Genomic DNA, 27,813 nt, shown 5'->3' on the forward strand with positions numbered 1-27,813 from the left:
ACATCTGTCCAGTTCTCCCTTTTCCGGTATTCATTTCTCTCCATCTGTTTTGTTCTCTCTACAGCAGAAGACCCCCTGCAGCACCGAACCGGCCCACGATTATCAGGCCTGCTGAGCCCTCCTTATTAGATTAACTACAACCACTACCAGGGAGAGCTGTTGCTTGTTAACTATATTGTGGAGAGAACTCATGCCTAATCTCTTGTGTAAAAGAGCTCTTTGCAATTGTGATCAACTGTAGCCAAGGCCCGTTTCCCGCTTCCTTCCTGTCTCCTTCCCTCCAGTAGCAGCCACCATGGGATGGGTGCCGTGGGTTGATTACTTGTAAATAGCTCTGAGAGGCCAAGCATTCCTTGTAGTAGTTCCCTCTCTGTCCTTGGGTCTTGGCTGGGGAGGGATTTGGTGACCTGAATCTTCTCTGGAAAATTGCAGGGGAGGGGTAGTTTCTTCACCCTCCTCTTGGTGGCCACACCAGACCCATTCCACATGGGAACATGGAGCATTCTGTTTTGTGGAGTTGTTTTGCACTTTGTTGAAAATACAGAAAGGATCCCCTAGTTGAGGGATTGGCAAGGGATTGCCTGTGAATGTGTGAAAGTGGCGAGTTTGCATTTCCACCAACACTTGTGCATTCAACACGTAGAATCTCCCTTCGCCATTCACATTAATTGGGTTTGTCCAACTCCTCAACCTCCCCACCCGGCTATGGATTTATTTGTATTATAATATATATATATATAATCTCCCCCCCTCCCCACTTTGATTGCCTTTCCTTTCTCCCTATAAATTTCAATGCAAGATTTGATCAGTTTATTTCCATTTTATAACTTTGAAGGGGTAAAAACCAAAACAAAATGATGGGACTGCAGATAGCAAATTGCTTATAAATTCAGTTCACTGAACTAGAGCAAGATTTTGCCAAGCAGAATAATTGGAAAGAAGGTGGCACTGGGTTGCTTTTAAGCCTCAGGTATAGAGTTGATTTGAATGCCATGCCACTCTCTGCACAACCAGTGTTCTTGCTTAAACAGAGGCAGCTCAGCTGTAACCTAGATAAGCATGACTGGTGGTCCCTCCTAATTTACACCAGGGAGGCATCCAGGTGGCAGGGATGTCTTAGTCACTTGGAGCTGTAATACCAACTGGCTGTTCCCCGATTGGCTATGACCATTTGTCACCTGCCCAGTCCATATGGAGAAGTGCGTGTGTGTGTGTACCAGGGTTTCGAAGTGTTTTATCAGGATTGTGATCCTCTGCACGGATTGTGGTCTCTGTTGGAAAGCCTTCCCCTCCCTAATCAGAAGAGTGACTTTGTCCCGTGAAAGAAATGCCCTATTCTTGAGATCAGCTGTACTGCAGCTTACCTCTGTGCCTCTAGGCTGAGGCAGATTCTTCATGGCAAACTGTGTCCATAATAGATCTTACGACACTTGTGCCACAAGGTCCCGCAGAAGCTCCTGGTAGTGTCTGTGGTCTTTCGGAGTGGGGCGTTTGTGTGTTTGGGTTGGCTGCTCCACCTGTAGAGCCTCGGAGTTTGGAGTAACACTGGAGCCTTCTCAACAGCAGTAGTAAAGCACTCTGCCCTCCCTGGGCTGTGGTTGTATATATTTCTTACGAGAGACAGACTGTATTAATACTTGTATAAATTCTAGATTTTTTAAAAAGAGAAATCATCAGTTAAGCCCAGCCCTCATTATACAAGGCTATCAGGGATACCTCAGACCTTCCTGAGATAAGATAAAAGGAACAGCCACACATACACCACCTGCCTTAAATGTTTTTTTCCCTTTCTGCCTACCTGCAGCAGTAGTTCCTTGCTTCGTGTCCTGGAGGATATGACACTTCCATAGACGGTGCTAATTTTGTGCCTTTACTGCTTGAATTACATGCTGACTGCCCTAATAACCAGTGTTGCCTTCCTATAAATGTCCCTCTACTTCCAACGTCACTATCATGGACTTTTGACCCTCTCTTGCAGTGCATTTCATAACCTCGTGCCACCTACTGCCCACTGGTCACTTCTCCGAAAGCTGGCATTTGCTTGGTAGCATGGACCTCTACTTTTAATTCATTGTGTTCATATTTGCTTCCTCTTGACTCTTCCTGTTACCATGTGTGAAGGGGCTGTGGGACCTTCTCTCCCTCTTCTTAGATGGAAAAAAAAGATCCCAACAGTTTGAGATAAGTGCCTCCATTATGTATCCTATTAATAAACTAAAATAAAGGGAAATTTTGCTGGTGGAAAATCTCTGGCAGCCAGTGGTGTTGGGGTTTGTGTGTGAGTGTGTGTTGTCTTTCATTGGTTCTCAAAATTTCTACACTTGGGAGGTAGTGAGCAGAAGAAACTAAAGCTCAAATTGAGTTTCCTTGAGGAGCTTCTGTTTACTAGCCTCCAAGCCAAATGGCTAATTGTTTGGCCCTGCTCAGTTTGACTTTTCGATGGGAGGCAGCTGTACAATATCTCAATAAAACAAGCTAAACGTAACCCCCGTTAATAAGGCTTAAGGACATTTAGCTATGGCTAATATATTAATCTTATATGTTTATGGCTGCCCACAGCCACTGATTCCCTTACATATAGGTGCTGTTTAAGTGCCATTTCCTGCCCCTTTTTCAAGCGATCATGCTCAATGTGATAACATCACAGTGCTTCATATTCGGGCAGATTTGGCTGTGTGCTGGTATCACTAAGGGCAAATGAAGTCTATTTACAGTGGGGAAAATGTTTTCTGTTACTGGTCACACAGGGTGTCCTAGACCATGAGGGATCACATGCCAATTGAACAGCATTTGCAGAAAAGGATTAACTCCATTGTTGTTTTTAAGTGCCTCCTCACCCAGAGGACAGGTACCCCTATAGCTCTCCTCCCTCTCAAATTAAAACAAGTGATCATGGAACAACCAAATACAAATGAGCAAGCTTTTGCAGACAGCCTTTGCAGGGCACATTGGGACATCTTTTTGCAGCTGCTGCCTGCTATAGTAGTTTCATCATGGCCAGTCCCTATAGAAAAATGTACCTTGTGGACAGCGGTGATCAAGCACTCAGAAGGGCTGTTACATGGTCAGCGATTGCACCTACCTGGGGACGTCTCAATACAAACAGTGTACCAGTTAGAAGATCTTGTTGACTAGCAATGAAGAATGTGTTCATACTGAAATACTTGCAAGGAGATCCATGCTGTCAGTCTTGTGACAACTTCAGTTCTTGAGGAAAGGTACATATGCCATACTTTATAAAGCACCTAATTAGCATGACCTATAAGATTTGACCAAAATGCATAATACTTTCATTATATAGTAGTAATTATTATTATTATTACCCCAGCCACTCTGGGCAGTTTCCAGCAAAATATTAAAATACAATGATTCATCCAATATTAAAAGCTTCCCTAAACAGGGCTGCCTTCAGATGTCTTCTAAAAGTCAGATAGTGGTTTATTTCCTTGAAATCTGATGGGAGGGTGTTCCACAGGGTGGGCGCCACTACTGAGAAGGTCCTCTGCCTGGTCCCCTGTAACTTCGCTTCTCGCAGGGAGGGAACCGCCAGAAGGCCCTCGGAGCTGGATCTCAGTGTCCAGGATTACATTATATATATATATTTTTTTTTAAATATTTTTATTTTTCCATATAAACACAATACAACAAACATAAACATACAAAAACAAAAACAAAACAAAAAACATGTATCACTTCATATCCTAATTTCATATCCTATCTTCCCCGACTTCCTCATGCTTCCCCTTTCTGTATTCCAAATTCTTATCGATTGTTCAGCAAATCTTCCCTTATTTTAATTTAAATTTAGACTATTCTTCCTTATTTTCCTTGTCTTAACCATTGCTAATAGTAACCATTTACTTTCCAGTCCAACATCATTCTAACTTTCATTAACTTTATGATATTTCTTTAAATAGTCCTTGAATTTTTTCCATTCTTCTTGCGCTGCTTCTCTTCCCTGGTTTCGGATTCTGCTCGTCATTTCTGCCAAGCCCATATAGTCTATCACCTTCATCTGCCATTCTTCCAGTGTGGGTAGTTCTTGCGTCTTCCAGTACTTTGCAATGAGTATTCTAGCTGCTGTTGTAGCATACATAAAGAAAGTTATATCCGTCTTTAACACCCCTTGGCCGACAATACCCAAGAGAAAGGCCTCTGGTTTCTTGGGGAAAGTATATTTAAATACCTTTTTAAGTTCATTATAGATCATTTCCCAGAATGCCTTAATCTTCGGGCAGGTCCACCAAAGATGAAAAAATGTACCTTCAGTTTCTTTACATTTCCAACATTTGTTGTCAGGCACATGGTAAATCTTTGCAAGCTTGACTGGGGTTATGTACCACCTATATATCATTTTCATAATGTTCTCTCTTAAGGCATTACATGCCGTAAATTTTATCCCGGTGGTCCACAACTTTTCCCAATCAGCAAACAAAATATTATGACCAATGTCCTGAGCCCATTTAATCATGACCGATTTAACCGTTTCATCTTGTGTATTCCATTTCAGCAGCAAATTGTACATTTTGGACAAATTCTTAGTACTGGGTTCTAACAGTTCTGTCTCCAATTTTGATTTTTCCACCTGGAAGCCAATTTTACTGTCCAGTTTAAACGCTTCATTAATTTGATGATAATGGAACCAATCTCTCACCTTCCCTTTTAATTTCTCAAAACTCTGCAATCTCAATTTGTCCCCTTCCTTTTCCAAAATTTCCCAGTATCTTGGCCACTTGGACTCCATATTTAACTTTTTAACTGCCTTAGCTTCCATTGGCGACAGCCACCTTGGAGTTTTATTTTCCAGCAAGTCTTTATATCTGTCCCAGACATTTAGTAGTGCTTTTCTGACAATATGATTTTTAAAACTTTTATGTGCTTTAACCTTGTCATACCACAAATATGCATGCCACCCAAAAATGTTATTAAAACCTTCCAAATCCAAAATGTCTGTGTTTTCAAGAAGTAGCCATTCTTTCAGCCAGCAGAAAGCTGCCGCTTCGTAGTAAAGTTTAAAGTCTGGCAGGGCAAACCCCCCTCTTTCCTTTGAATCCGTTAGTATCTTAAATTTAATTCTGGGCTTTTTGCCCTGCCAGACAAATTTGGATATGTCTTTTTGCCACCTCTTGAAACAATCCATTTTATCAATTATTTGCAATGCTTGGAACAAAAACAACATTCTTGGCAATACATTCATCTTTATAGCTGCAATACGGCCTAACAAGGAAAGCTTCAAGTTGGACCAAATCTCCAAATCTTTTTTCACTTCTCTCCAAGTTTTTTCATAATTATCTTTAAACAAATTCACATTTTTAGCTGTCATATTTATACCCAAATATTTCACTTTTTTAACCACAGTCAACCCTGTCTCATTCTGGAACCTTTCCTTTTCTATCTGTGTCAAATTTTTCTCCAAAACCTTTGTCTTAGACTTATTCAATTTAAATCCTGCCATTTGACCAAACTCTTGAATTATTTCCAAAACTCTTTTCGTGCTAGCTTCTGGCTCTTGCAATGTAAGTACTAAGTCATCTGCAAATGCTCTCAGTTTATATTGTTTAGCTCCGACCTGAATCCCTTTAACCAACTGGTCCCTCCTAATCATATTAAGCAAAACCTCCAGGACCGATATAAAAAGTAATGGGGAGATAGGGCACCCCTGACGTGTCCCTTTTTCAATCTTGAACTCTTCTGTAACCACATTATTTACAATTAGTTTGGCTTTCTGTTCAGAGTATATTGCACCTATACCATTTTCAAACCCTTGGCCTACCCCCATCCCCCGGAGGTTCTTCAACATAAAACTCCAAGAAATGTTGTCAAAGGCTTCCTCGGCATCCACAAATATCAAAACAGCTTTAGTGTTTATGTTCACTTCCAGCTTTTCCAAAATGTCAGGATTACATTATATAGCAATGGTGAATAACTACAAGTATATTCACATTTTCCACTATACTTCTTTTAAAAATTTAAAGCTTGCAGTTTATTATAATTCTGGAGTTATCTCTCGCAAACATGAAGAGCAGAATAACGAAGGATGAACAACCATCAGTCCACCTCAAGAATGAATTTCAAAGCTACCTGCTAGCTACAAAGTTATGTTCAACCTTCACTGTTGCAGGCAGCATGTCTCAGACTTCCCATAAGCATCTGGTTGGCCACTGTGAGTGTAGCATGCAGGACCCAGAAGCTCTTACGTAGCATATTTTTGTTTTACAACAAATGCGCTTTTCAATTCCGTCTCTTAAAAAAGTTATTTACACTTTTTATGGATTGTTTTGTGTGCATCTGTCTTGCTAGCATCACTAATTTGGCTGTAAATCACAGCACAGCATTCTATTACTATACAAGTCCATTTAGAGACAATTCAATTTTTTGGTTATAAAAATAGTTTAGTCAGCTAATTGTAAATTTGATGATTTTTAAAAACCTGGTTTAAGATGAGAGTAAAGGCTCTCCTATACTGGCTCATGCTCCACAAAGTTCAAATACCAGAAGTGGAGACTTGATAACAGGTATACCCTGAAGTCAGGAAAGGGTCACAACTTGTGCTTGCTTGCAACTTTCCATCCATGTCTCCACATTTTTCCTTGGTCCTTCAGCTCCAAATCAAGATATGGGGGGGGGGGGGCGGGGAGTGCCTGGGACCAGCAGAAGTGTCCCACCTTCTCCTTGTCTTGTTTTGACTTGTGAAGTATCTGGGCCCAACTCTCTTGCTAGAGGGATCATCTTGTGGCCTTGCTCATGCCTCTTTGAGGCTTACATCAATAACTGGTGGCATATATTCAAAGAGTTGGAGACGGGCCCTCTTTAAGCACTTTTCACAATCCTGCTGGTGCTGCTCAGAGGACGTTTTTGTGTCACTAAGTGACATGAGGGTTCAAAGTTCATGCTATGGATTTTGTATTGAAACCTGAAGAATGAGAGAAAAATAATACATTCGCTCCTGTAGTGACGTTCCCATCAGTAGGTGTGCTGCAAGACATCAAAATGCTTTGGAATCAGAGATGCTTGGGGCAGGAGAATAAAATGGGCTGAGTGGTTTGGCATCACAGTTTAAATGAAATGAAAAGTGGGAAGGGTTCAGGGCACAGCTGTCAACGTTTCCCTTTTTTAAAAAGGGAAATTCCCTTATTTTGAATAGGATTCCTCGCAAGAAAAGGGAAAAGTATGTTACCTATCTTCTTGTAACCCAAGACCAATGACAGATTCAGGAGAGGACAAGCTCCAATTCAAAGACCATTTATTGAACCACAAGACAATGGCCTACACAATCTTAGAAAAGGGGTGAACACTGGCAGCCTCCCATTGTTATGCCAGGCATTCTCTGACATCAGGAAGCCCAAACAAAGTCTTTTTATAGTGTGAGCGTACACACAGCTGTTTCTTGCCGCCAGAATCCAGCTGATCTGGGATGCAGCTATGGGAACTGGCAACATCCTGCCCTGAAGAGCAGCCAGTGGGATAGCGTTGAACAGTTAGCTCGGGCTAATGCACTGCCACGTGCAGGGAAATTTTAACGTACTAACTATGTGAAGTGAAATGCAGCAGCCCACCTGAAAGGCTATTTGGGGTTGGGGGTATCAATTACTCTTGAGCGTTCAACTTTAATCTCCAGTGAAAGTACCAGGAGTGTATTTCAGAAGTCCCTCAATAATGTCTATAGTGAGGGCACAAAGTAAACTGCCAGGGCAGTGCTAAATTCTTCCTTTGCCCACTTGTTCTGCACAGCCCTCTCCCAGCCTGTCTCACTACTGATATCAGAGCTGAGCAGTCTGCTGGCGTACCTGTGGCAGGAAGAAGAGAAGATGCACCACCCGCGCCCACTTTAAATGCAAACGTGCTTCAATCACAGCATGTAACAACACTAATCTGCCACCATTGTGTAATTTAGGCCCAAGTTATACTTGTGAAATTTCTCATATCCTAAATCCAGTAAGGAATTCCCAAGGTGCTCAAGTCCTGAGCAGAAGAGAAACAGAGAATTCCACCAGATGTATTCAAGACTTCATGTGCTCTGCAGGTCAGCCTTCTATAATCAGGAATTTACTTGTTCACAGTTCCTAACATTTAAAGATACTTGAAGAGTCTTGGAAAGGCAATAATTTCCTCCCAAGGGAATAAACTCAACCACATTCTGCTTGCTTTCTGCTGAAAAGCGGAATGCTAGATCGGGGACACGCTAGCACCAAATGAGTGCAAAACCAGGCCTTTTCACCCTTTGCAGACTGCTGACCATGGGAGTCTTTAGCAGTGACGATACTCCTCATTTAGTCATGCCTGAGGAAAATCAAACGCAGACGCCTGGGTGGTAAAGATTACCAATGCCACTAGGAGAGTTTTCTTAATGCCCTTAAGTATAGTGGGGCTTCTTAGGGCAGGGAGATTCCATGGAAAAAGCAGAGGCTAGGAACCTCTCAACAGCTAAAGTGGCCGGGGCGTTGCTGCTTCCACCCAGACCAGCGACTTTTGCTAAGGCACATGTTGATGACGTCTTATGCAGAATATCAAAGTTTTAAGGCCAAGAGGCAAACTCCGCTGCAAGCTGTAGTACATTGAGAAGCACCGGCCCTTCATTGTAAACAGAGGAGCTATTGAAATGTATGAAGAACAGCTGTTTTTGCTTGTTGTGTACTGCCTAACAACTCCAATTCTTGCACGCCCTCATCCTGCTCTCAATTTTGACAGGTTGCCACCATCGCACAAGATGTGGGGGTGTTCAGTCACCACCCCAAATCCCTCCCTTACCTTGACTGTGATATTTTAACCCCTTCTGTAAAGAGACTCATGACAGAAATGGCAGCTACACTTGGGACAGTACTGAGCTTTGGCAATATGGGTGCTGGCATTCTTCTGGACACCTGCCCCGTATAGGTAAAAAGGGGGTGCCATTTCTCCTCCTGCTACGTCCAGACTCTCCTCTTGTCCTCAAAGAGGCTTTTCAACATGTACACCTGGAGAAATGACACCACCAGGAGCACAGTGAGATTGACAGCTGACCAGAAGTTGACTCGGCTCAGGTTGCTTTCCTGTAAATTGCGGTCTCGAGCTTCAAAGGCTCGCAGCAGGGCCTGCATCTGAATGCTTCTCTCCAAGCGGCTCTTCATCGTTTCAATAGATTCCTACAATGGTGAGAACAAAGGAGAATAGATGTGTTTGGAGCAAAGATGTGTTTGGGGGAAAAGGAAACCATTGTAGCCAAATTCAAATCACATGGAGTCAGATTCTTCACCCAACAAATGATCAGGCACCATGTCTATTATTGTTAACCAAAAATTTTTTTATCGTGACCATCTGAACTCAAGCACAAGTATTTCAACATCCATTAAAAGGCCATGAAGAATCACTGTGCATTCATGTACCACAACCCCAGAGATATTCCTGACAGATCTGTACCTTCCCTTTATGCTGACCCAAATAATTTTAAGATATTGAAAAACCTTTCCTGGCTGGATTAAAAAATTACTCCTTCTGTTGCCTTTGCACTGTTTCAAAGCAGTGAAAATGCAGGTTTGCAATGATTGCCACAACCTATTAAGAGTAACAGCTAGTTTCATTTTCTTCTTTAACCGGAGTACTAAGCCACAAAGGCGGTAACAAGAAGACACCTGCTGTCTGCATTTCTGGTCTCAAAGTCCACGTGTACCGAAGTGCCTGGCAAGTACTGCCGCTACCAACAATGAGACCCAGAGCTGCTTAGCTTCAGCAGGGTGATTGCACATAATGTGCCTTCGGACCACACCCTGCGCACCATGAGTTGGACACAGTATTTTCCCCTGATGTGCAGCTGAGGAGGAATTTTGTTAGATATACCTTTTTAAAAAAACAACAAAAACCAAGATTCCTGGTTTAAAACAAATACTACTCAGTTAAACAAGTCAGCTTTGTAACCTTATGACTTGAAATTGGCTAGTTGACCAACTTTCACTGTTAATATTAATCAGGAGCCTTCCTTGAACCAAGTCACCCTCTGGTTTTTATCTCGGTGAGCTGAAAAGGTTTCTGTCATATAGGTAATGTTGTAAAATAAAATAAATGGGTCTTGAAACAACAGGGAGCTGCTTTCTGAACACAATTTCTGGAACACAGTGGAAGGGCTTTGATTAACAACTACCTCTAGTATTAACCCAAAATTACTCATGAGTCTATTTCAAATTTATGTACCTATGTAGTTGATGGATTATTTAATTTCTATACTGCTTAATATATAAAAAAATGTATCTATGTGGTGTACAAAAAACTGAAGGCACAACAGATTTTTTTTAAAAAAACGATCGTGAAACTACAGTGTTACATATAAAAATGCTACATTAATACAAAGTTACACACACAAACAGACACTAATTCACACAAGTGTGTCAATTACCATGTTCACCTCTTCAGCAAAGCCTAAATGGTAGGTCTCTTAGGGGCAAAGCCACAAATGTGAACATCCTAATTTATTAAGCCACTAGCCACGTACTGACAGTAATGATGGGAAGGTCCATTCCACCCATAGGACTTGGGTTGATTTGCAGGGCTTTGGCCAGCGCTTCAGAAATGCAGGGGCTCTTTCCCACCCATCCCCATCAGGCATGGGGCATTTGGAAAAGGGGAGTGAAGATCCAGGAAAGGAACTAATTGTTAGGCTCCCATTGTGGAGCATTCCTCCTGCAACAGCTAAATACCTGGAAGCCCAGGCAGCAGCTGACCTCGTCTGCTATTGGCTGACCCCATCTCCTTTGTCTGGCAATGTAACTCTGTGCACAGTTGCAGGAGACTGGAGCTATCCTGGTCTCTTTCCCATCGAATGCCACTGTTATTCTGCCTAACTCCACCACATCTCAGCACTAGGCATTTCTCCTGCAGCCTCTTTGCCCACCTTAATGTCTTCTATCTTTATGTCGAGCATCTCTTCTGGTTCGGCCACTTCTGCCCAATTGTTCAAGTCCTCATCTTCCTGGGCGCTGTCAAAGATCAGTTCAAAGAACACCAACTTCTCCGATATAGTGCTGAAGGAGTTGTCAAAGCACAGCTTGTAATCCCCTCCCTCCGTAGGCTCAATGCTGAAAGATACCAACAAAGAGGGTGATGAAGGCAGATATATCCTGCAAAGCTGGACTAGCCAAAGTGCATTAAACAATAATAATCAGATACACAACTTCTTCATACTTTTGCTACTTGTAAAAGCACCTGGACCATGGGCAAGCAATGGCTTTCTCATGAGTATCCCAACGGGTACGCGCGCCTAGGGGGGGGAGGGCGTGGAGGGTGAATGGAGCCCACTTCCAGCCCTCGCTGCCGATGATGCTGGAGTGACCCCCACTGCCCACCAGAGCCAAGCAGTGGCACAGGGCTGGCAGGGAGGCGAGGAGCAAAATGCACCCCCCAAAAAATTCACCCAGAGCCACTGCCCCTCTGGCCCTCCCCACTCAGTGCCACTGAAGTATCCTTCACTCCAAAGCATAGAAGCAGCATGACTCACGTGTGAACCCCATCGGATCTCCGGTATTCATCAACCAGCAATGTGCCTGAAGGACTTTCCAAGGAGAAGTCAACGTCCAGCCCTGCTCCACCAATAACCTAAATGGCAATAGCAAGAGTTGGATGATGGAAAGAGCCACTATGCCCAGAAAAGCCACCAATGATACAAGAGAAGTGGCAAATGGCTACACATTTTTGCAGTATTTGAATATCAGGCAACGTGTTGGGGCTGAGCGACTTTTTTAAAACCCAGCCCGATTTGCAAGACTGTTCTGAGGGTAACTACACTGGGCAACTAGGAAGGAAACAATACAGTAAAAACTTCACAACATTATAAACAAACACATAAGACAAACAAACATAAATCATAGCCTTATTAAAAATTACACTTATTGACATTGTTAAGTGACTTCCTCGCTTCCCCTTGGTTGAATTTCATTGCATGTCCTTTTAACAGTTTTCCAAATCACAGTTCTTATAAAACTTAACTTAAACATTTACATCCTTAGATCTTCACATTATGAAATTAAACCTATTAATTCATCACTTAACTTAAATAAAAGTTAAGTTAAGGAAACAATAAAAACTTGGCAAGGCAACGGCAAACGGCTTTTAAGAGGGATCTGTCGGATACATTGGCTGCTCAAACTGTCTCGAAAAGTTACACGGTTTTGTTTTACTAAGTACCATTTCCCCTCTGAAGAAAAAACATGCGAGTCATCTGGCTGCTGATAAATCCACGCAGAACGCAATACTTAAAGGCTCCATGGTTCTGCTGGCTTAAAACGCAGCCAGGTCATTCATTCCCACCCAATTCGGATCAAAGCTGGGTTGGTGGTGGCGCTGGGGGGGGGGGGCGTGTAGGGGAAGTGCATAAAAATGCAGCGTTTCCTAAGAGATACGGATCGCGACTAACGTCCTCCTGGATGCGGAGCAAAGGGCAGCGCTGTGCGCGCACAGTCTCCGTCGCGGTAGCCAAGGGGGAACTCCACCTTCGGGGGCAGTCTACCCCCCCCCCGGTCCCCTCTGCCACCACCACCAGGGGCTGAGCAGGAAGAAGAGGGCCGGTTGCCCCCTCTCCAATCCCCATGCGCCTGGTTTGGGGGGCCGGATTGTAGACCCCTACCCAGCCTCACCTGGTACTCCAGCTCCATGGAGCCGTTGCCCGGCGCGCCCTGGTAGAAGCACTCCCGGCGCCCGGCCGGCAGCAGGAAGGTGAACTCGGCGTCCTGCGGGGCGGGCGGCGGCGGGTGGGCCTGGCCGGGGACCCCTCGGGGCGCCCCCAGGAGCAGCAGCGGCAGCCCGAGCGCAAGGGCCGCGGCCGCCGCCATCGTCGGGGTCCTTCCTGGCGCCGGAAGGAGAGCGGGGCCGGGCCGCCTCCTTGGAGAGGAAGAGGCGGCCGCGCTCGGGCGGGACGCCGGCACCGGAGGGCGCGCACAGAGCAGCTGCAGCCTCGCGCTCCGACGGGGCCCGGGGCCGCATTTTTCTTTCTCTCTCCCTTCTACTTAATCGTTATTCGATTTGTCCATCGCTTTGTCTTTATCAGGGCAAGCCGAAGCGGCTGACCAGACAAACTCGGCGGGCAGGAAGCCGCGCGTAAAGGAGGCAGCGTGGCTCGTGTTATCCGCTGCATGGAGCCCATGCTCTTACAAAAATATTTCCGGGGTCCTTGGCCCATTGCAGAATTGGTTCCTCTGACTGGCCACGGGGGCAAGAAACCCGACAAGGGCCCTTGTCCTCAGGCATATCCTCCAACATTGTATAGAGACGTTCTTTCTTTCTTTCTTTCTTTCTTTCTCTCTCTCTTTTTTTCTTTGCTAATTTTTTTTTCTGTTTTACATTTTAGAATATTCATTTAAACAACCTTAAATCAGTGATTTCCCTTCTTCTCTTTCCGTGGTTCAGTTTACATACCATAAATCCCTGCGTATTTTACATAAGCTAAACCATTTAGTATTCCATTCTTACATCCATCAAAACTTATCTACGCTGTTGAATTTATTTTGAATAATGCCAGCGTTTTTAAATCTGCACAATTTTCACCCATATATTCAATAAACATTTTCCAATCTTCTTTAAATGTATGTTCTCCTTGTTCTCTTATTCTATACATGGTTGTTATAACCCAACCATCTGACTGGCCTGCTCCAGCCATTCTATGAGTGGCTTCCAACATATATAAAGACATAATAAAACATTAAAACAACTTCCCTATACAGGGCTGCCTTCAGATAGTTCAGATATCTCCTTGGTTCCGGGTGTTAGAAGAATTCAGAGGTCTCAAATACAGAATAAAAGTAAAGGTAAAGGTACCCCTGAGCATTAGGTCCAGTCGTGGATGACTCTGGGGTTGCGGCGCTCATCTCGCTTTATTGGCCGAGGGAGCCAGCGTACAGCTTCCGGGTCGTGGCCAGCATGACTAAGCCGCTTCTGGCGAACCAGAGCAGTGCACAGAAACACCGTTTACCTTCCCGCCAGAGCGGTACCTATTTATCTACTTGCACTTGGACGTACTTTCGAACTGCTAGGTTGGCAGGAGCTGGGACCGAGCAACGGGAGCTCACCCCATTGTGGGGATTCGAACCGCCAACCTTCTGATCGGCAAGTCCTAGGCTCTGTGGTTTAACCCACACAAATATTCATAAATGCACACATATCTAAATATATAGCCCATGTGTCTGAAATAGTACAGGAGAGCAATCCTGAAGTCATTTTGACTCTCCCAATGACCTGAAATATTCCTCTGCAGTAAGGGAGGCAAATAGGGAAAGCCTTCCCATTGTCTTTTCGCTTACAAATCCTGTCATTAATGCCACATGGGAGGTATAGTTGCGTATGCTAAACAGTGCTGGATCTCTGCCCATGGCACCCTGTTTCATTGTCACTCTGGGTTCTGCAGGGCTAGACAGGACACTCATTACAATAGGGAAGCTATTACAGTAGTTACAAAGCAACCAGTGATTGTGCATTTGTTGTGGCAATGGATTTGAGAGGTCCTATTCGACACAGGAAGTTGAAAGGTCTTGTAACTTTGGACAGATTGCAATTTCCTCCTTAGGTGGCGAAACTCCACATTAAGCAAATTGTCTTCTCTTTTTTTGTTCTTTCACATCTTGAAAGGAATTTGCAATGAACAGTTGGCTTTTTCCATCTCTGTTTACAAAAGATACAAAATGCTCCACAAAACCATGGATCTGAAAATTCTCTTTCTTCTGCTAGCTGGTATGTTTTCTGCTATTTTTTTACGCTTTCTTTTGTGCAAGGACTTTCTGATGGCTACCCCAAAGGGAGAGGGGGGAAAATGAAGGGAGGGAAAACTAACCAGGTGTTAGTTTGTACGGTAGGCAACTTACTGTCAATGTTACACTGAGATGTTGACTTTTCGAGTAGGCTTTGGCCTTACTAAACCATTGGATGGGATTCTAAGAAGACCTGTTACAAAGAGGAGGGCTGAAGGTGAGGAAACATTCTTTGATGTTAAACAGCCTGCAATGCTCAATTAAAAAAAAAAAAAGATTAGAAGAGGAAACGAGGCTACGCGAAAACACGGGTAGTCACAATTGTGGCCTAAATAACAAATTCATATCTGACAAGGAAAGAGGTCATAAGTAAACAAAGCAGGCTGGAATTTTTGATAGTGTTCTATAATATTCAGTTTTGGATAGTGCCCTGTTGCACACTTTCAGGGAATTTTGTAAGGTGTGTGTGCAAGAGCACAAAACCAAACATTACCATCTCTATCATGTTTCATATGATTCTTGTTTATATATTACAGCTGATTCCTGTTTATATAATTTTGATGATAATTTTGATGATGATGTTTTGCCCAAGCATTAATGCAAAACATCAGTACTTTTTCTTTTATTTTTAAAAAGCTTTCTAAATAACTAAAGCATTTTATAAATATTAAAAAGCCTTAGGGAAGGCTTTTCCCTAAGGCCAAAATTTGGATAGGTTCTTAAAATGACGTTAGAAACACAAGAAGGGCAAAGTAGGTTCACTGCTCATTTCAGAAGCTGAGAAGCTTGCAAGCATAGTGTGAATTTTGCTCTGGCATTCGCAACGTAAGGGGAAGAATTATGAATTGGCCTCCAGGGGCCCAACAACATCATACGTAGCCAATTTTGTGGTGGAGCTGAACCGATTCTGCTGTGCAGTTACATTATAGAATGGTTAGAATCATATAATTGTAGAATTGGGACCCTAAAGGTAAAGGGACCCCTGACCGTTAGGTCCAGTCACGAATGACTCTGGGGTTGCGGCGCTCATCTCGCTTTACTGGCCGAGGGAGCCGGCGTACAGCTTCTAGGTCATGTGGTCAGCATGACTAAGCAGCTTCTGGCGAACCAGAACAGCTCACAGAAATGCCGTTTACCTTCCCGCCGGAGTGGTACCTGTTTATCTACTTGTGCTTTGACGTGCTGTCGAACTGCTAGGTTGGCAGGAGCAGGGACCGAGCAACGGGAGCTCACCCCGTCATGGGGATTAGAACCGCCAGCCTTCTGATTGGCAAGCCCTAGGCTCTGTGGGTCATCTATTCCAACCCCCTGTAATGCAGGAATCTCAGCTAAAGCATCCCTGACAGATGGCCATCCAAACTGTCTTTAAAAACCTCCAATGAAGGAGAGCCCACCACCTTCCGCTGTCGAACAGCTCTTACCGCCAGAAAGTTCTTCCTGATGTTTGATCAGAATCCCCTTTCTTGTGACTTGAAGCCATTGGTTCCAGTCTAACCATCTGGAGTAGGAGAAAACAAGCTAGCTCCATCCTCCACGTGACAGCCCTTGAAGATGGCTGTCCTCTTTTCTCTCAGTCTTCTCTTATCCAGGCTAAACATACCCACTCCCTCAACCGTTTCTCATAAGGCTTGGTTTCCAGGCCCTTCATCATCTTCGTTGCCCTCCTCTGCACACATTCCAGCATGGCAATATCCTGCTTAAATTGTGGTGCCCAGAACTGGACGCAGGACTCCAGGTGGGGTCTATTGGTTTGCTGTACTGCTTCTCTAACTTGAAGACCTGAGCAGAAAAGGAGGGCAAGAACAGGCCCCTCTGATGTAGTAATTGTTGGAAAGGGGAAGTTACAGCATTCAGAGCAAAGGGCAGGAAAAAGGCTTGAGTGGCAGGCAATTCCAAACATTTATATTTTATTTAAAATTTTCAGTGGACAGATAAAGTGAAAGAATTTGAACAAGAAGGGAAAAGAAAGAGGTTTGTATTGATACATGAAAGTTGGGTTTTCTGAGCTTGAAAGTAGGGTGACAACAGAAGCTTGACAGGAAAAGTATTGAGGCAGGGTGTTTTTATCATTATCTTATGTCCTCTTAAAATGGTGGTTAGGTAAAGGTAAAGGGACCCCTGACCATTAGGTCCAGTCATGGCTGACTCTGGGGTTGCGACGCTCATCTTGCTTTACTGGCCAAGGGAGCCGGCGTACAGCTTCCGGGTCATGTGGCCAGCATGACTAAGCCGCTTCTGGCAAACCAGAGCAACACACGGAAACGCCATTTACCTTCCCGTCAGAGCAGTAACTATTTATTTACTTGCACTTTGACGTGCTTTCGAACTGCTAGGTTGGCAGGAGTAGGGACCAAGCAACAGGAGCTCACCCCGTCACGGGGATTCGAACCGCCGACCTTCTGATCGGCAAGTCCTAGGCTCTGTGGTTTAACCCACAGCACCACCCACGACCCAAAAATGCTGGTTATTCCACAGTAATTGCCCAAGGTGGAAACAGCCTTAACTAGACAGCCAGTCTGAAAGCACCCAAAGAACACCCCACCCCACCCACCCAGTCTAAGAACACCAGCTCTGAATTTTCTGAAAATTTGACCATAATGCTTATGCCTGTTTTTTCTTTTTTTTCCCATGATTTGAGAGCTCACAAAAACTGATCAAGACAAGGTGGACATCTATACCACATCTGCTGTAGGAAAGACTAGCATTGCTTCAGCAGATTCCTACTCGTACAATCACTTGGCTGTGCCTTTTGAAAGTACCACCTCGTTACTGATGAAACTGCATTATTATTATTATTATTATTATTATTATTATTATTATTATTGAAACCTCACTCTTTCCATTGTGCTGTTTCAGGCTCTTGGGTGGTTTCCAGCCTTCTTCCCTCTCCACTTATTTTTCTGGATGTGCTTTCCGACACACTCAACGAAGGAGACTCCATTAAGATTGCTTGTTTGGCACCCAGACAGTACAAGGATGCCTTGTTTTATTTGTTCAAGGTGAGCCACGGGGAGCCGCTGCAGGTTGTGCATGCCGCAGAAGCACAGCACCAAGTTATTTTCCTTCTGGAGAACATCACTCGCAGTGATGGAGGGCAGTACAAGTGCCAGTTTGGCGTCTACAATGGAAGTGCGTTGAAACCGTCTGAGTTTAGCAACCTCCTTGAGATTACAGTGGAAGGTGAGTGCTACCAAAGCTAAATGAGCTCATTTTGGGGGATTGGTTGCACCCGCACTGCTTGCAAGCCATGACCAGCATCATACCCCATTGTAGAGGCTACACTAGAGCTTTTCAAACTGTGTGTCGTGACACGTTAGAGTGTCAGCTGCAGTGTTTAGGTGTGTTGTGTGAACGCTCCCTTTGCTCCTCCCGGGGCTGAAAATGGGTTAGTTTAACCTCCGGTTTGCTAGGAAAACTGAATGATGCATGTCTAAAACGTATCATCGGCATGAAAAGGTTGGAAAGCCCTGGTCTACAGAGTATGGTGAGAGTCTTGACTTTTGGATTCTAGGGCAGAGGTTCCCAAACTCCCCCCCCCCCGGGTCACACTTTCAAAATAAAAATTTGCTTGCGCCACAACAAATATATATATGAATGAAATACACTGGGGGGGGGGACACAATTCCTAGCAATGCTTGATTTATAACATAGAACACAACTAAAATAATAAAAAATATGTTCCAGTGGTGTCCAAACTTTTTTCAAAGAGAGCCAGATTTGATGAAGTGAAGGGCCGTGAGGGCCAACCAAAGTTGTGCTTTTAGGATTGAACTTGTTGAGGTTTTTTACAATTTTATCCCAGGAAATAACCTCGATAGGTAGGCCGGATTAAACCGACCAGCCCCCGAAACAGACTTTTGGACATGCCTGGTTACTATACTGCACTGAAGTGTTAAAATGCTTCTTTGATTATCCATGAATCTTCCCCACCACACTTGCCATCCCTTCTGCCACATCAGTGTTGCGTGCCACAACCTTGGAGAACCACTGCTATAGGGAAAAGGTTGGGAATATGTTCACAGAATCACAGACTCATGGAAGGGACCATAAGGGTCATCTAGTCCAACCCCCTGCAATGCAGGAATCTTTCACTCATGGTCTCAAAACCATGACCCAGAGATTAAGAGTCTCATGCTCTACCAACTGAGCTATACCTTGGTAGGGATATCCCTTGCTCTGGCAGGGTTTTCACAATATTGGTCAGGGCCTGCGATTAGCACCTGACAAACTTGGAAACCTGTTGGAGCCCTAAAAGGGACCACCACTGATTCATTTCCTAAGCCCTCCTCTTAAAAACATACAAACCCTGGCCTGGTATTCTTAGAAGTGCTGGGCAGTCTAGATAGTATGCTGAGGATCATGATTTCTCTCCCTGGAAGGTGATGGGACAGAAAGGAAACACAAACAAGCTGTAAAGAAAGATTAAATTGATCTATGAAACCCAGTGAGCTTTGTGGCTGAATGGGTCCTAGATCAACACTTTAACCGTTGCACCACGACAGTGTATGTATAAATTTTGTATAAATTTTAATTGGTAGTGCAGGTCCAGGGTGGACTGACTTTGAGGATGGGCAGGAAAACGCAACCTGGAGACATTCTGTCAAGCTCTGCCCACTGGTGTGACTCACGCGCAGTGGAATAGCAATCAATACCCATGTCAGGAACGTGGCTCACCACAGCGCAGGGGAAGAGTCAGGCTCAGAAATTGAGCTAAGTGAGAGAGAGAGACAGACTCTGCAGATGAGAGCTGGCTGACAGAGCCGAGAAGGGGCAGTTCGACCCCGCCCCTTCCTGAAGAAGACACTGTTAGTTCTCAAGAAGCGGGAGAGTTAGGAGGCAGCCAGAGTGTTGCTAGGCAATCAGCAGATAAGCAGAGGACTGAGACTGTGTCAAGTGAAAGTGGGGAGGGGGAAGGCCAGCCTCTCAGTCCCTGTTCTAGGAGACTGGATAAGATCAGAATACAACAGAAGGGCCAGAGGGGAAGGGCGGGAGTTTGGCGTCCTTCCTGCTGTGGGAGGGGCAAAGATTCAGACTGACCAACTATCGTCAATGTGAGCAGGCGAGAAGCCATGCTCTGGATGTGTTTTTTTTTGTAAATAAACATACATAAAACTGCCGGAGACTCATTACTTCTTATCGGGGCTTGCTTGCCTGCCTGAGATCATTGTAATCCATGACTGAAAAAAAAGCCAGAATATGTAGAAGCTGATGTACCAAATGTGCCAACAGAAAAATTGGATCTTTTAATTATCTGGAAGCCCCTTTTTTTTCTTTTCCTGGAGACCCTGTTTGGCTCTTGTAGGGGTGGGTCATCTCTTCTTTTCCTTTTTTGTTTCAGCATCCAGCTTGACCACTTTCCCTCCAACAGCTCAGCCGAGATCTGATTCAAAAGGTAGGCGCTAAAGGGAAGATAAGCAGTGAGCGTTTGGGAAACGTGTCAGAGGGCTGCTGGGGAAATGTTTGGGGAAAGATGCATGGAAGTGCAGCCAAAAGGCCTTTTGGAGCCTACCTGGGGCAGGATAGGGGAGAGAAAGAGGACAAATACACATATACACACACTGCTCCACACTCCAGAAAAGTAGATTTGTATTTTCTTGCTTTGTTCTCTTGCATTAACTGTAGCTGACTTGCTGCCTCCATTTCCAGGTCCATTCTGGGTTCTCCCCGTTGTCCTGAGTGTGGTTGGAGTACTGCTTCTGGCTGTAATCCTGCTGGTGGCCGCAGTTGCACTGAGACGCTGTATGTGGAATTCAGAAAATGAATATGTCTAATCTTCCTGTTTAAGGGCACTGGCCAATAAGGATGAGGTCTAGCCTAGGTTGGAGACCTCTAGGACTTTCTTACAGACCCTGTTTCACTTTGTCGCCTTTTGGTATATTACTTGACGACAAAGATTTTGCCGAAACAGTCCCTAACCGTGAGTGCACAATACGCGACAGTGATGGAAAACTGGATGAGGGGTTAGACTGCTAGACAAGCTTTGCTGTAAAATATCTGAAATATTTATATTCTCTCTGCTCTGAAAGATAATTACTTTCTTAAATAGAGAATCCAGATTACATCATTATCAGCCCATTGCAGACCGATGTTTTTCTTTAGTAATAATATACAGTATGAGCAGGAACAGCACTATTATGTCTTTCTAGTGCTACTGTGTCTTTAATTAGAAGTTTCCTCCTTGTAACCTCTGTAATTAGTTCCTTCCCACTCACTGTGAGATTGGCCTTGAATTAATCAGTTACCGTACTGTTTTTATGCAGAGAGGCAGAATATTTGAATTACTGGTTTCCTCTTTGCAGCCAAAGAAATAACTCATTTTTAAAAAACACTGTTTCATCTAATTGCAACTGTGTGTTTAAAAAGAAAATGAATATTAGTATCCTCCTCCTCCTCATCCCTTGCTTCCTGTAACATCTCTCCTGATTAAAAGCTTGCCACCAGATTGTGACATTTTGGTTGGTCCTAATAAAGATATCATCCAACTATAAATTTCTGAGGTTTTTTTCTTATGGACCAAAACTGCTACCATGTCTGTGTATATGTGTAGAATATGTGAATACTTCTTTTTGCATCTTTTTTTCTTTATTGTGTATTTTCCCCATATTTGTTTCAATCAAAAACAAATTTCAATTAAAAAAAACTTTAGCTGCAGAGAGGAGACCAGTAATTAGCCCCCACTCCAGCAGCGAACAGGAACTGACTAATTAAGGAACAATTTAGCTGAACGGGGCTATTATAGGGACAGAAGATGCAAAGAGGAAGCTTCTAGTTAAAGGGAAAATTGAAGAGGACCTTTGCTGAATGGGACTGACTTCTGAGTAAATATTATAGCAGTGTTCTGGCCATGGGCCTGAGCATTACTATATAATAGAGTTCTATTATTAATTGCCATGTAGAAACACCATTTTCAATCCACTTCCAGCCAATTATGGAAAGCAATGCCTCAGAAATGCTAAAGGGTCCTATAGCGTCGCAGGAAGCACTAGGTACAGTTTCTTACTAGAAGTGGTGTGCAGTCGGTGAACGTGGCTGACTAGGCCAGTCCCACAAATGTTCCTGGTAAATTAGAGTATTTAAGTCTTAAAGTCTGGTGCCTCCTTCCCAAAGCCTGGGAAGCTTCTACCTTGCTTAGGGAGGGAGGCCTGGTGCCTGAGGCCCTATCTGTTCTCCTACGAAAAATTTCACCACACGCCACCTCTGAGTAGTTTCACCTTAGTATTCACATTGCTGACACAGTTCCGGTTCATAGCTGTCAACATTTCCCTTTTTTTAAGGGAAATTCCCTTATTCCGAATAGGATTCCTCGCAAGAAAAGGGAAAAGTTGACAGCTATGTATCCGGTTAGTTAATCCTTGTCGAGGTAAGAATGCCTTGCCATTTCCACATCTGGCCAGTGTGTGAAGTGGATTGCCAAAGCATGTGCAGATGGCAGGGAAGCGTGGCTGCTGCACACACCAACAACCCCTCTCGTTGGGTGCATGCACTTGAAACTCCTGGATCTCTGTTGGGAATAAGGCCTAGAGCTGGCTATGAAGGGGCCTGCAAGGACAGAGCAATGTATGCCCAGGTATCTGCAGGGCGGTAAGAGAAGCCATTGTTGTGCATGGGGGTAAAAGGCAGGAAATTTATAACTCCTAGAGGGTCACAAGCTGCGTGACGTATGCCATAAGTATGGCATGCATCTCCACCCCCACTGTCCAGCCCGGACACTGAGGTCCAGCTCCGAGGGCCTTCTGACGGTTCCCTCACTGCAAGAAGAGGAATTACAGGGAACCAGGCAGAGGGCCTTTGGGGTGCTTGCACCCACTCTGTGGAACGCCCTCTCAAACAGATAAACAGCTAGGTGATTTTTAAAAGACATCTGAAGGCAGCCCTGTTCAGGGAAGTTTTTAGTGTGTGATGTTGTATTGTGCTTTTACTATTTTTTGTTTGGAGCTGGCCAAAGTGGCTGGGGCAACCCAGTCAGATGGGGGGCATATAAAATTGTTGTTGTTGTTAAAGTTGCAACCCTCAACTGGACACAAGCAGTAGGGACTTTGTACCCTCAGAGTGCCTAATAATGACAGGACTGCATTTCCTTTTCTGATACTTCCCTCTTGTTTCTTCCCATTTTACTAGTTAAAGAGAGAAGAAAGAAGCAAAGGTGAGAGGAGCTCACCCCCATTTATGCAGTTTCAAAAAACTTTGGTCGAGGTGAAATATTTCCGATGTGTCCTGAAAGTCGGGGGGTGCAGCGGGGCAGACCTGTGCCTGGCTAGAGTATGGAGTTATCTGGGCAGAGGCAGAGAGTAGCTTTCCCCTTGTGGATGTTTCTCCTGAGGGGCTTGCTTTGAAGAACGTTTTCCCCAGCTAAGGGCTGACGATCAAAGAATTGTAGAGTTGGAAGGGACCCTGAGGATCCTCTAGTCCAGCCCCCTGCAATGCAGGAATATGCAGCTGTCCAGGGATTGAACCTGCAACCTTGGCATGATCAGCACCATGCTCTAACCAACTGAGCTATCCTGGCACAATAGAAAAGGAACATGGAACACAAAGGGGTTATATTAGATACTTGTCCTAGAAAGAGTGAAGGACGAACAAGCAGCCTTGCTTATAGCGATCACCACACTCCATGCAGCAGAGGGCAGAGCTTGCTTGAGTTGAAATCCACTTGTCTATACGGAGTCTTGTCCTTGTGCCTGAAAAGATAAATCAAACCTGATAAATTAGGATAAATTAGTCAGGCGGGAAACTAATGTAGGCAGTAACTCTCAGCAGCTTTCTTTGGGAGAGCTAACAAGTGCTGCAGAATTGCAAAATATTCCCGTTAGTTATATATATTTTATTTGCTTAGGGTACTGGACTCCTGCTGGACAGAAACAAGCTACCCCACCACAGGTATGTTAAATGTAAGTGCCAAGGACGTGTGACTGCACATTTTCCGTGGCTGCTTCTGTTTGCATTTGTGTATCAGAGGCAGGTGAAGCATCATCCTAGAAAGATCAGTGGTCACAAATACCGCCTGAATGCTGAGCTTGGGACAAGACCCAGCAGTGGGGTCAAGGATATCGGTTGTGCTCTTATTCCTGAGCAGGGCTATGCAACTTTATATTCATTGGCATGCAAAAGAGAGAAGCCCATTCACTTTGCATCACAACCCAGATTTTGCAAGTGATGGTTTGCTTATCATTGGCAACGTATTATTTACATCAGGAACTGAAGAAATACAGGTGAAAAATGAGTCTGGCCCAGTTAAAAGCAGACAAAGCCAGGAACAGAGGAGGAAAGGACTACTGTTCATGTTGATGGCCCAATGCCCAGAAAAAAGAAAGCTTTGCCTTAGCAAAACAAGTTCTCTCCAGCCCAAAGCCATACTCTACAAACAGGGGAGATGCGGGCATTTTACATACTATGTTCCATTCCTATTATTGGCATCTCTAGACTACTGTAGGGACGCAGGTGGCGCTGTGGGTTAAACCACAGAGCCTAGGACTTGCCAATCAGAAGGCTGGCGATTCGAATCCCTTCAACGGGGTGCTCGGTCCCAGTCCTGCCAACCTAGCAGTTCAAAAGCACGTCAAAGTGCAAGTAGATAAATAGGTACTGCTCCGGCGGGAAGGTAAACGGCGTTTCCGTGCGCTGCTCTGGTTCGCCAGAAGAGGCTTAGTCATGCTGGCCACATGACCCGGAAGCTGTACGCCGGCTCCCTCGGCCAATAAAGTGAGATGAGCGCTGCAACCCCAGAGTCGGCCATGACTGGACCTAATGGTCAGGGGTCCCTTTACCTTTAGACTACTGTAAGAGAAACCTTGTTCCTATGTTATGTTGCTGTGCTGACAGTGGAAAGGTCCAGAGAGAAGGGAGGGACAGAAAGTAAAGTAGCAGAATAACTTTTTAATTCATTTGTACTGAATGCTTTCAACCCCCTTTCCCTTTTTTTTCACTGAAAGAACAAACAAGATTACACCCATCAGTTCACTGAAAAAGAATTAGAGCTGGTGTTGATAATCTTACCACTACATATCATAACTTCCTTGATTCTGTGTGATCCCACATGATCAATGAAAAGAAGATATTACAAGTGCTGTTTGGTTGCTTTTAGATGTTAAGACATTTGTGTAACTAAAGTTTATTCAGTTATCAAGTAACCTTGTTCATGCTGCTTCTTCCGCAGAGACATCCTTTGATAACTCCATGTACACTATTACAATGGTAAGTTGTTAACATGGGAGCCAGAAGTTGGAATCTAGTTGCTTTTAGGAATTGAGATCAGAGAGTCTGTGGGCTATTATAAAGCAGTCTCTCCATGGCTAGGAATAACCCTAAGGCAGTCACAAAAAGAGCTGGGTAGCAAGGATATATGTTATGGCATCCAACGTATCATGAGAGAGAGAAATTTAATGGTGATTTGGCTGTTATGTAGAGCTCATTCCCATGGTTTAGCTCTCCACATTCTAGTATTTTTTGTCTCCTTAATTTATCTCCATCTTGGCATTTTTATCTCGCAAGAAAACGGACCAGGAAGCTATAGAGAACAACGGTGCTTGGATCTCGTCAGCTACAGGTACAAGACTTTCATCCCGCTGCTCTGTGGAAAAGCCAGATTTTTGTACTTTTAGAGGATCAGAATGACCTTTCGCTTGATCACACGGCTCAGGATCTCTCTGATAATCTTCCTCCCTGACATCCATACACTGCAAGTTGTTCCTCTCAGATCATCAACAGAAACAGAGTTCATCGAGCGTTTTTGGCCAGTCTCCTCGTCCCTGCCATCACAAAGTTCCATCTTCACCTTTCTAAGTTCTCTTCCACTGCCAATCACACATTCGGAACTTGGGTCATGTGAAGGTGGGGAAGATGTTGCCGATTCCATCCATTTCTGGAATTCCTGATTTGGGAAAAGTAGGAACAATAAGGATGAACTTTGACAGTTCTTCAGCTCTGGGACTGTGGCAAGACTGGAAGGAGATGAATAAAAACTGGGTGACTTAACCTTCAAAAATAATGCAATTGCCTGCACATTTGCATGTTTGAGACAAAAAGAACAGTTTTTGTTTTTATTCTGCTGAAAACAGCAGCATTTGTATCGCATATCCTCAAACTTTCTTTAAGTGCCTGCAACCAAGTGTTTTGCTTTGCCTTCTAAAAACACTGGGAAATTGAGAATAACTTTCCAGGATCAAAAGCAATAGTGCATTCTGGGGCACCTTAAAGACTAATGAACATATCTATTGTGGCATAAGCTCTTACTGAGAAGAAACTGGTATCTGCAGTGGCTTGCATAAAATTTGTCAACTGTTCTTCTGCCAGGCAAACTGGTCCATCAGGCAGGTTGCTCTTTTGGTCCGGCTAAGATGATTACTACTGATCCTTCACTTGCATACATGTAAATTAGTCAGTTGCCTTCCCTCAACAGGCAACAACATGAACAACGCTGTGGGGTAGGGTGACTGCAGCGGGTGGGGTGTGGTGGCAGCAGGGCGGGGTATGCTCTGGATTTGGGTGAGAAAACGTTGGAGAGTATGCCCTACTGCCAATCTGCTGCCATACCCTATTGCAGCCTTTCTCAACCTTGGGTCCCCAGACGTTGTTGGACTACAACTCCCATCATCCCTAGTCCTGGTAGCTAAAGATGATGGGAGTTGTAGTCCAGCAGCCCCTGGGGACCCAAGGCCGCCCTGCTGCACTCTGCACACAGGAAATGCCAGCAGTGGCTAAGGAACTCTGGGGACAAATTTGTGGAAGGTGTGGCTATCAATTGCTCCTGCCAACCTAGCAGCTCGAAAGCACACCAGTGCAAGTAGATAAATAGGTACTGCTGTGGTGGGAAGGTAAACGGCGTTTTCATGCGCTCTGGTTTCTGTCACGGTGTCCCGTTGCACCAGAAGCGGTTTAGTCCTGCTGGCCACATGACCCGGAAAGCTGTCTGTGGACAAACGCCGGCTCCCTCGGCCTGAAAGCGAGATGAGCACCGCAAAACCCATAGTCGCCTTTGACTGGACTTAACCATCCAGGGGTCCTTTACCTTTTTACCTTTCACCAGCCGCCACTGCGGTGTTCTACTTCCACTATCGGAGGCAGCCCACCTCTGAATGCCAGTTGCTGGCAATTGTAGTTGGAGATAGTACTCTTGTGAGCAGATTTGGCTTGCAGGATTCCTGTATGCACCTGGTTGGCCACTGTGAAAAGAGTTCTGGGCTAGATGGGCCTTTGGCTTAATTCAGCAGGCCTCTTATACTGCCCAGGGCCCCTCTGGGAGGAAGGGTGGGATATTAAATAAATAAATAAATGCAAATGTTCTCAAACAGCATGCACTTCTTGAGAGAGTCACATGGAGAGGCATATACTGCAAAAAAATTTCAGGATGCAGCGCAACATTGCAGCATCCTAAAGCAAGGGGCTCCACAAAATCTGGGCTGCAGGGACCGTGGAGATTCCTCTCTTTCCCAGTTTGCAGTCTGCAGCATCCAGTTTTGAATCCAGATAGAAGGTGCCATTCTTTTGGAGTGTTTCTGGATTTAAAATTCTGTTTGTTTGCCTTGCTAGGAAGTGAGCGAGGTCTAGGACATCTGACGCCAAGAAGGGGGGCTCTGAGCTCTGGTGACAACAGCAGCGGTGACTCTGCGTTCTTCAGCTGTACTTCTCCTTCCTCCGTATCTTAGATTCCCTTTCCAGTGTAAAACCTACTTTTTTAACCTGTATGGGGGCAGAAGATGGACCAAGCAGCTTGGCAGATGTATTTGGCTTCAGCATAATCTCTTGAAGCCGTTTTCTGTCTCAATGAAAATGAGAAGCATATTCTAACGCACACAAACATCCCAGAAAGAAAGTGGAGCTCATCTGTGTGTCACTCTGAGCCTTTCTATTTAAGCAGCTATATTTGAGGAAAGGCTACTGACCACTGCCAAGGAATGTACCAGCTCATTAAGGAGTAACTATGGTGTTATAATGGAATGCGGGTGGCGCTGTGGGTTAAACCACAGAGCCTAGGACTTGCTGATCAGAAGGTTGGCAGTTCGAATCCCCACGACGGGGTGAGCTCCCGTTGCTCGGTCCCAGCTCCTGCCAACCTAGCAGTTTGAAAGCACGTCAAAGTGCAAGTAGATAAATGGGTACCACACTTGCGGGAAGG

At 44.6% G+C, this 27,813-nt stretch overlaps 3 protein-coding genes across 19 annotated transcripts in view; 2 read left to right on the plus strand and 1 right to left on the minus strand.

The window, feature by feature from the left end:
• DNM2 (dynamin 2) overlaps window positions 1-2,246 on the plus strand; it is a 62,849-nt gene extending 60,603 nt beyond the window's left edge. For 9 of the 14 annotated variants that reach the window (XM_083593141.1, XM_083593144.1, XM_083593131.1 and 6 more), the window contains one exon: window positions 65-2,246. In XM_083593141.1, coding sequence (XP_083449267.1) covers window positions 65-134 — 70 coding nt within the window. In that variant the 3' untranslated portion in view covers window positions 135-2,246. The remainder of the gene's footprint in view (window positions 1-64) is intronic. The other 5 variants (XM_083593132.1, XM_083593139.1, XM_083593142.1 and 2 more) reach the window with 1 other exon arrangement.
• Window positions 2,247-7,226: 4,980 nt separating this feature from the next.
• On the minus strand, window positions 7,227-12,894 carry TMED1 (transmembrane p24 trafficking protein 1). The gene is made up of 4 exons (XM_083594077.1): window positions 12,600-12,894; window positions 11,465-11,562; window positions 10,862-11,045; window positions 7,227-9,122 (listed from the first exon to the last, which is right to left on the minus strand). Exons 1-4 carry the CDS (start codon window positions 12,792-12,794, stop codon window positions 8,904-8,906), a joined length of 696 nt encoding a protein of 231 aa, XP_083450203.1. The 5' UTR covers window positions 12,795-12,894; the 3' UTR covers window positions 7,227-8,903.
• Window positions 12,895-14,465: 1,571 nt separating this feature from the next.
• Window positions 14,466-27,791, plus strand: LOC310752893 (protein HIDE1). 4 transcript variants are annotated; one of them, XM_083594044.1, is made up of 8 exons: window positions 14,466-14,685; window positions 17,559-17,882; window positions 20,041-20,094; window positions 20,349-20,441; window positions 22,821-22,845; window positions 23,536-23,590; window positions 24,856-24,893; window positions 27,228-27,791. In XM_083594044.1, exons 1-8 carry the CDS (start codon window positions 14,637-14,639, stop codon window positions 27,232-27,234), a joined length of 645 nt encoding a protein of 214 aa, XP_083450170.1. In that variant the 5' UTR covers window positions 14,466-14,636; the 3' UTR covers window positions 27,235-27,791. The 4 variants fall into 4 exon arrangements, with proteins under 4 accessions (XP_083450170.1, XP_083450168.1, XP_083450169.1 ...); XM_083594042.1 differs by lacking the exon at window positions 27,228-27,791 and adding an exon at window positions 25,191-25,686 and having other exon boundaries at window positions 23,536-23,579; XM_083594043.1 differs by having other exon boundaries at window positions 14,467-14,685; window positions 23,536-23,579.
• The last annotated feature ends 22 nt before the right edge of the window (window positions 27,792-27,813 follow it).

This window comes from Podarcis filfolensis, assembly GCF_964270895.1.
Source record: "Podarcis filfolensis genome assembly, chromosome: 17".
Classification (NCBI taxonomy): domain Eukaryota; kingdom Metazoa; phylum Chordata; class Lepidosauria; order Squamata; family Lacertidae; genus Podarcis; species Podarcis filfolensis.